Source organism: Perca flavescens, chromosome 5, assembly GCF_004354835.1.
Source record: "Perca flavescens isolate YP-PL-M2 chromosome 5, PFLA_1.0, whole genome shotgun sequence".
NCBI lineage: Eukaryota > Metazoa > Chordata > Actinopteri > Perciformes > Percidae > Perca > Perca flavescens.
In genome coordinates this window covers 40,807,480-40,817,046 of record NC_041335.1, presented here as the reverse complement: position 1 = coordinate 40,817,046, position 9,567 = coordinate 40,807,480, and the positions used below count along the sequence as shown (strand labels likewise).

The following is a 9,567-nucleotide window of genomic DNA, read 5'->3' as shown; positions in this document are numbered from 1 at the left end:
GAAGTGGGGGCCTCCTCTTTACCCGTGTGAGCGGGGACACCCTAAAGGGGAAGTGGGGGCCTCCTCTTTACCCGTGTGAGCAGGAACACCCTAAAGGGGAAGTGGGGGCCTCCTCTTTACCCGAGCGGTTTGCAGCCACCCCAGGGACTGACCTGACCAGCAGACCTTTGATCCTCCAGCTGAGAGAAAACCTCTGGGACCACGGCAGAGGCAGCTGTCTGAGTGTGAGTAATCAATTGTAATTGTTTGGTTGTAAAGTGTAGTGGAAAGTTTTTATCTGTCATACTGATGTGTGATATTTCTTTCATATTTTATCCATTACTCCATGTTTTTCTATATTCTCATAATTTTATATACATTAACTTTATACTATACAACATTTACTCTGTTTTCTATATAATATAATATATCAGTTATAAGAATTCAGTAAAGTACTCTATTATTCTAAAAAAGTGATCATAGCTTCTCCTGTATCTGTCATGCAAGCCTATGCAGCCCCCTCTGTCTCCCTCATGCACACTCTACATGAAGCAGAGGGCTGAGTATGTTGCAACTCGAGGCCACAGAAAGGCTCAGGGCTCAGCTCTATACGAGTAGCAAACTCGAGTAAACCTTACTCCAAAAGCTCAAGACTCAGCAGTAAAAGAAGCAGTGTCAGCAGGAAAACAGTCCCTCCCATCTCATGCTCAGCTATAAAAACCCTGAAGTTTCTTTGTTCACGGACACACTTTCTCAGATTGCTTGTCAGACTGTTAAACTGTCTCCTTCTTTTGCAAAAGAATAAAGAAAATAACTTAGAGAACTCCAGCGTGTCAGACAAACTTATTTTCCAGCTTCATCACCGAACACCAGAGAGATTTTCCACAACAATTTTTGGCGACGAGGATGGGATCGGGTGCGAGTCCGTCGGAGATACGGAGGGTTGTCAGAGGCTGATCACCGGAGTCAAGACTGACTCTTCCTCTACCTCGTCAAACAAGATTCAGAGAAGAGAGGATTGACGCCTGACGATCACCGATCGACTCCACACCGATCCAGATGAATGGAAATAATCTCCTAAATTTGGTGAGAAGTTGAAATTCCATTTTTATTATTCATTTTTTCTATCAGGAAATTTAATTATAAGTCAAAGTTTAGTTTTTTCTATACAACTTTCTTGTACAGTAAGTAAAATTCTGAAGTACAAGATACTGTAAGACAGACCAAAAAGGTTAAAACAGTTTGTTCTTGCTCATCTGGAGTTAGTCTATAATATTGGCCACAGGGTTTTATTTTTTTATTTTTATTTTTTATATGGTAAGAGTTTGGGAAATCCATAAGTAAAACGTTTTGCTCCATATTCATCTCTCATGACGAGAAAATTGGATTTCCCGAATGTGAGTCAGTAACTATAAATTCGCACATCAAGAATTTATGGGGAACCTCTTACTAAAAATCCACATAGTCGTAATGTAAGTCAGTAACTGTGAGTTCACAAAACCAGAATTTGCAGGGAACCTCTTAACCCCTTACGACTAAGAAAAAGATACATACATAATGTAAGTCAATAACTGTGAACTCATAAAACCAGAGTTGACAGGGAACCTCTTAACCTCTTACGGGAAGACGAGAAGGGATTTCTCGCTTACGTCCGGGACGTAACGGCTTTAACTTTGATTGTGCCTAGGAACAATCCAAGCTGCACAGTGACGACTGTGTTGACTAGTCCGGGACTAGTTTTACTGTCCTCCGTGTGAATCGCGTGAAATGGGAGGACAGGGGAGTAAAACAGAGGTGCCTCCGGGAGGCCCTATTGTGGAAATCATGACGGATAAATATGGACCAAAATCAGTATCATGTTTGCCAATTTGGACAAGAGTTTATGGATTTCCAGAGGGTGGATCTTTGAGTAAACTTAAAATAAATACGTTAAGACAGGGTTTAGAAGAGGCCAAAAATAAGATGAAAAATAGAAAGCATGTGAAATGGGAAGATTTAGAAATGATTGAAAATCATGAAATGTGTTTGCGGCTTTGGGAGCAAGAAAGTGAACGAAGGGAAAGAAAACAAGCAAGAAAAGCTATGGTAAAATTAGTGAATGAAGACAAACGAGACAATGATGCTTCACCACACTCTTGATCTTCTTCTTCTCTGTATCCACCTCTCACAGGTCATAACGGCCCTCTCCTCGACGCAACCTTTCCTCCTCCTGCGGCCCATCCTGTCAAAATTTCCTGTCAAAGTGGACGTGACAAAGATTTCTTCATGCAAACAAAAACCAGATGAACCAGTGCTTGAATATCGACTTTGCCTCCTGGAAATATTCACCATGCATTCTGGGATTCAACAACCTGAAAACTTGGGCGAGACCAGAGGTGTATGGGAGACACATTTCACCCAGGCTCTCCTGAATGGACTTTTGCCAGACATTAGTACAGGAATAAAGAACACATGCATCGGCTGGGAGGACGCCCGCCTCGCTGAAGTGGTGAGACACACCACTCACGCACAGAAAAACCTTGCTGCCGCAGCTGTTAAATCTAACAAGAAAAGGGACAAGGAAAATCATCAGGCCCACCTCACCATGGTCAAGGCTGTGGCCCAGATGACCCTGACTCCACCACAAGTTCCAACCTCAGGACAACAACCCAGACAGCTCCCAAACTCTCGTAGGGGAGGGTTTCAACAAAGGGCGAGAGGCAGAGGACGTGAAAGAGGCCATGAACAGCAGCCGTGGGTCCCAGACCCACCAGAGGACAATAATGCTTGTTACTACTGCCGCCAGCCAGGCCATTGGTCTCCTAACTGTCCCCAGAAATACGCTAATCAACAAGCTGATCGCACTGGGGCTGCCAGAAGGTTTGCTGACTGAAGCCAGAGGAGGGGGAGAGTGAGCGGAGGGGAGACGGCCTGTTCGCCTGATAAAGAAAAAGGAGGTGACGCACACACACGAACAGAGACAGGCATTGTTGATCGCTATTGATTTTTTGGAACAATGCAAAAAACAAAAATCACCCACAGTAAGCATCTATGCTAAATATGACACACAGGTGTATAACATCCTGCCTGAAACACAGCTTCTGGTAAATGGAAAGGTTTTAACATTTTTAGTGGACTCATTCTGTAATAAGACACCATTTACTGCCAGAAAGCAAAACAAGTGGTAGATTTGTGCATTCTATCGGTGCCTCAGCTACTACCATAAAAGAAAATGTTTCAACACCCCTAAAATGTGTGCACACAGATCCCCAAGATCCTATGATTGAAACCAAGGTAAAACATGCATTTCTTTTGTCAAAGGTATGTCCAGTAAACTTAATGGGTAGAGATTTAATGCTTATTTTAGGCATAAGCTTAGTGAAAACTCCAACAGGGCTAAATGTTGTCAAAAACCTCTCTTCCCACTACAGCATGCTCAAATACAATCCAAACACACCACTGCATGTGTACCAATGGAAAATTCCCTCAGCCGTGGCCACGCAAATTACCAACAGAGCTCATTTTTTGACTTTAGCGACTACAGACTTTATGTTATCAAAACATTTGCATTGTACGGCTCATGTATCTCACGGGCCTGACTCAGACTATGAGAACATTTTCTTTCACAATATAAACGATTTTCTCACTTGTTCTGAAATATACTGGACCAACACTAGATGCGCAGTTTCTCTTTCTTTGTCTTCTAACCAGGAATGTCTGTTCCGTGTGAATGCCTCTTTTCCACACATCTCCCTAGCCAAAGCACCAAGTGACCGTTGGCGTGATTTGGGACCCTTTGTGAAGGAATGCAAACAGATATCTGACTGGACTCTAACAGCCAACCCTAAGGTCATGTATTCACCCTCTAAAGAGGTTTTCGAACAGCCTTATCATTTAACCACTAATGCACTGAGGTCCGTGCATTTGATTGATGAGAGTGATGACGCACTGATCCTTTTGGCTGACACAATCAGAGATGAGGGACAGCCAACTGAGTGGCGTTTTGTCCAGGACCTGCAGGCAGTAAATGCAGCAGTCCAAGCTAGAGGGCCTGAAGTGCCCAATCCATATACTATCCTCTCACAGGTGCCTTCAGATGCTAAGTGGTTCTCGTTTGTAGATTTGTCAAACGCATTTTTCAGCGTCCCTGTACATAAAGACAGTCAGTTTTGGTTTGCATTCAACTTTAATGGGAAGCCTTATACTTTCACTCGCTTTTGTCAGGGCTACACCGAGTCTCCCACTATATATAACAATGCATTGAAAGAAAGCCTAGAGCCTCTTGAGCTCTCCACAGGCTCCGCCCTACTTCAATATGTCGATGACCTCATGATCTGTGCGCCATCTAGGAATCAATGCAAACAAGACACGCTAAAATTATTGCATCATCTGGCAGCCGAAGGCCACAAAGTCAGCCTTTCAAAACTCCAATATGTAAAACAACAGGTTGTTTTCCTAGGTCATGAAATCTCCGAAAACGGTAAAACACTCTCCCCAAAACGTATCTCTGCTATTGTTAACCTACCAAAACCTCAAACAAAAAAGCAGATGATGTCATTTCTGGGAATGTGCTCCTATTGTCGTTGTTTCATTCCAAACTACTCTCAAATGGAAGCTCCATTGAGTTCCCTAATTCATGGTACAGGTCTCAGTTCACATCAAACAATCTCCTGGACCTCTGAAGCGGACACGGCTTTTGTAAACATGAAACTGGCTCTGCAGTCCCCCCCAACGCTGGGACTGCCGGATCCCTTAAAACCGTTCATAAAAAAAAAAAAAAAAAAACGTTGACGAGCGCGAGGGCTGTATGACCTCTGTGTTGCTGCAACACCACGGCGACAAACTTCGTCCAGTTGCGTATTTTTCTTCCAAACTCGATCCGGTCGCTGTGGGTTTACCGCGATGCCTTCGTGCAGTGGCTGCTGCTGAAAAAGCATTGAATGCGTCCAGGGACATTGTTGGCTATTCAGACGTCACCCTACTTGTTCCACATTCTGTTTCACACATTCTGTTGGAACAAAAGACCTCTCATTTATCTGCGGCCAGGTACCTTAGATATCACACAGCGCTGTTAGATATGCCTAATGTCACTGTAAAACGATGCACTGTTCTTAACCCTGCTTCTCTCCTACCCACACCAGATGACGGCGAGGAACACAATTGTGTTGCAGAGCTACAGGTGGTCTGTGCACCACGACCTGACCTCTCTGACACACCTCTTACTAACCCCGATTTCCTTTTCTATGATGACGGTTCTGCTTCCAGAGACCCTAAAACTGGACTGAACCGTGTGGGTTTCTCTGTGGTATCTGATTCTGATGTTATCCAATCTGGACCTCTGCCATCTCATTTCTCAGCACAAGCAGCAGAGCTCATAGCCCTAACGGAAGCCTGTAAAGCAGCAGAGGGTAAGACTGTGACAATTTACACGGACTCCAGATATGCATTTGGCTGCGTACACGATTTTGGCGCACTGTGCAAACATAGAAAATTTCTGAAATCTGATGGTAAACCTGTGTTAAATCATCACTTAGTAGCTGAACTGCTTGATGCTATCTTGCTTCCTGCAGCTGTCTCTGTGTGTAAGTGTGCAGCACACACACACAGTACAGATGTGGTATCTCAGGGGAACGCTAGAGCAGACTCCGCAGCTAAAACTCCCTCTGTCAGACCACATATTTACATACACACAGTATCTCTCACTCCATACTCCCACCACTGTCACTGCCCTTCAATCTTTCTCCACTGTGGAGGACAAACGTCTCTGGTCAAGAGCAGGTGCCACCATCACCGATCGAGAGTGGTGGGGGCCAAACGGCAAACCGTGCCTGCCCAGCCATCTCTTTCCTCATTTTGCAAAGTTGACACATGGGTTGAACCACGTGTCAAAAGGGGGAATGATGAGTATGATGGAACAACATTGGTTCACAAAAGGATTTTCTATTTTTGCTCAAAAATACTGTCAGGCATGTGTCATCTGCGCCACACACAACGTAGGTAGGCCAACACCAGTGTCTGCACAGTCGGCACACCCACCGCCCACACGACCATTCGAACACCTCATGATGGATTTCATTGAATTAGATCCAGCAGAGGGGAAAAAACACTGCCTAGTGATTGTAGACATGTGGTCCAAATGGGTGGAAGCATTTCCTGCCTCAAAACAAACAGCCAGTGTAGTAGCCAAAGCCTTGCTCACAGAAATAATTCCCAGATGGGGAATTCCAACCAAAATCTCAAGTGATAATGGTTCACATTTTGTGAATGAAGCCATACAACAAGCTAGCACATACCTAGGCATAGACCTGAGAACACACTGTGCATATCACCCAGCCAGCGGGGGAGCAGTGGAGAGAGAGAACCTCACAGTAAAAAATAAATTGGCAAAATGCTGTACAGAAACAGGCCTACCATGGACAAAAGCTCTGCCTCTGGTTCTGATGTACATGAGAATGAGGAAATGATCGAAATCTTACCTAAGTCCATATGAAATTCTTTTTGCAGCACCTCCCCACGTTGGACTGAGCCACCCCAGGGAGCTCCCTCCCTCAACAACGCTGTGTGAAGATGCTATAATAACCTATTGCACTAACCTCTCTTCTGCTCTGAAAAACATAAGACAAAAGGTAGTAGCTGCCCTGCCTCAGCCAGCCCAGATACCTCTTCATAAGATCGAGCCAGGCGACTACGTGTTGGTAAAGAACTTCAAGAGGAAAAACTGGAGATCCGAACGGTGGCAGGGGCCCTTACAGGTGCTTTTGACGACACACACGGCAGTGAAGGTTGGTGAAAGAGCTACATGGATACATGCCAGCCACTGTAAGAAAGTGCCCGCACCTAAAGAAGCAAACAGCGGACATCAGCAGCAGAGTGTACCAGAAGCCCATCCTTGACTCTATGATGCCTAGAAATAGACCCTGGCATCCATTTAGACAACCAGGCATGTGTGGCCTACGTGGTACAACATTGTTTCTATTTACCCTCACGATCATCATAGTAGTACCCATACAGTGGTTTTTGGGTCACAGGCAAATCCCAGAGGAAGCCGCGCACAACTCTACTACCAATCCCACACCAGTATTGGTATAAACGGAAAGGCAGACTGACAGAAGTCTTACGTGAGTGTATCATAGTACATTGCCATCATAGTTATCCCTTTACCGATTGTGAGCGCGGTAACTCTACACCCTTGTCCATCCATATCCTCAAGACTAAAACCGAGCGATTTGAGATATGCTTCTGTAACAATGGTCGGGGACAGAATATGAGTATGACATTATGTGAAAAGTATTATACTGATCATATTTCTGTTCGTATACCAGGTATCGACCTTATAGTCTCCGATGAGTCCTTTGAAATTTCTCATCTCATTTCATCATCCTTTAAACAACTGTGGCGTTGCGGCTCTAGTCTGTACATGTTTTTGACACGGAGTTGGTGGGGATGTTGTACTCTGTTGAACCATTCTATAGCTAATGTTAAAGTACTAGCCACTAAACCATCCCCTGACCACAATCACCGTGTAAAGCGTGAAATGGCACAGTTTCATGACTTGGAGTCCTATCACTGGCGTATCTCTCTAGGGGAAAAATGGGGCATAGGGCTTTTACCATGGTATGGAGTGGCTTTTCTAGCAGATCACATAGATAACATTACCTATTCCATGTCCCAATTCGCAAACGAGACGATTAAGGGCTTTAAATTATTGTCTTCAACTCAGAAGTCTCATCGCATGACTCTCTTAAAGCATGAGATGGCACTCGACTATCTGTTAGCAAGGACTGGAGGGTTGTGTGTTACTCTAAATCTTACTGGGGATGCTTGTGTCACTTTAATCCCTGACATTTCTGACAACATTACTTCCGTCATCCATGCCCTCGAAACAATACGTGATGCATTTGGCCCCTCAGATTCAGCAGGTTTTTCATTTAACAAATGGCTGACAGACAAACTAGGCCCATGGGGAGCAATGCTGGTCCAATTGTTGATCCCAGTTTTGATTACATTTGGAATTGTGTTGTGTTTTTGCACCTGCCTAACTTGCATGAAGGAATTGATGTATAGATGGATAGGAGACACAGTCTCTGGTCAAGTTGGACGATACCTCCATTTAGAACATAAGCCCTTATTGAAAAACACTCCTGACCTTTTCCCGAAATCGGACTGGATTCCTTCACCACCTTCTTCCACTAGCAGTGACTCCGAAGAAGACAATGATACTGGAGCATAAGGACTGAATCACTTTCCTCTTAGTCTACTCTACTCCTTAAGATGTTTATGTCCACACAGAAACAAACAGAAGTTGCCTTCACACACTCACATTAATGATGACTAAAATTGAATCTTTGTGAATTTTTTGGCTTGATGTTTGCAAACTGTGAAGTGTTTTGTAATGATGATTAATGAATAACCAAAAGGGGGGAAGTGTAGTGGAAAGTTTTTATCTGTCATACTGATGTGTGATATTTCTTTCATATTTTATCCATTACTCCATGTTTTTCTATATTCTCATCATTTTATATACATTAACTTTATACTATACAATATTTACTCTGTTTTCTATATAATATCATATATCAGTTATAAGGATTTAGTATAGTACTCTATTATTCTAAAAAAAGTGATCATAGCTTCTCCTGTATCTGTCATGCAAGCCTATGTAGCCCCCTCTGTCTCCCTCATGCACACTCTACATGAAGCAGAGGGCTGAGTATGTTGCAACTCGAGGCCACAGAAGGGCTCAGGGCTCAGCTCTATACGAGTAGGCTTTCCACAAACTCGAGTAAACCTTACTCCAAAAGCTCAAGACTCAGCAGTAAAAGAAGCAGTGTCAGCAGAAAAACAGTCCCTCCCATCTCATGCTCAGCTATAAGAACCCTGAAGTTTCTTTGTTCACGGACACACTTTCTCAGATTGCCTGTCGGTCTGTTAAACTGTTGTGGTGGAAGTTTTCCTTGAAGCAGCAGAGTTAGTGATATTCATGATAAAATCAAAACGAATAACGACTGTTTGAGAATTAAACCAAAGTTTGGTCTTTGAGTCTTTATTCACATTTGCAAATGGAGAAAACACAGTTTTAAAGGTACACGCAACTGCACAACTGAAAATGTCTTTCCTAACTAGAAACCTAAAAATCAAAACATCTTATAGTAAAGAAACTCTGTTAAGCCACCCCTCTTCAAATATCTTTAGCATGCTGCCACTTTTCTAAAAAATACCATAGACAGTCAGATGATTTTACAACCTTCCATTCTGCTCCTGTGTCTCCTACATTAGACTAAACACCTGCTTATCGCAGGAGACAGAAAGAGATACGCTTCACACAGTGTTATAGTCTTCTTCACTTTATCTGAGAGAAATAAACAAATGAGGAGCTGCAATTCTTTAGCGAAAATAACTTATGCTATTGCTCACAGTCTACAAGGCCAGCTCTCTCACTGGTGCCTTTAAGTCTACAGGAAGGAACAGGATTATGTGGAGGTTTACAACAATCTTTAAACAAATGGTCAATATCATTAAACAAATGGTTAAAATAAAATTTGCCACCACACTGTCTCCTTCTTTTGCAAAAGAATAAAGAAAATAACTAACTCCAGCGTGTCAGACAAA

The 9,567-nt window shown here is 43.3% G+C and overlaps 1 protein-coding gene across 1 annotated transcript; it reads left to right on the top strand.

Moving 5' to 3' along the window:
* The first annotated feature begins 739 nt into the window (after positions 1-739).
* On the top strand, positions 740-8,956 carry LOC114555223 (syncytin-B-like). Its single transcript, XM_028577471.1, has 2 exons — positions 740-1,065; positions 6,578-8,956. Exon 2 carries the CDS (start codon positions 7,223-7,225, stop codon positions 8,186-8,188), a length of 966 nt encoding a protein of 321 aa, XP_028433272.1. The 5' UTR covers positions 740-1,065; positions 6,578-7,222; the 3' UTR covers positions 8,189-8,956.
* The last annotated feature ends 611 nt before the right edge of the window (positions 8,957-9,567 follow it).

Excerpts from the sequence above, each read along its gene's own strand:
- LOC114555223 (XM_028577471.1), top strand. The coding sequence starts at position 7,223 with ATGAGTATGACATTATGTGAAAAGTATTATACTGATCATATTTCTGTT.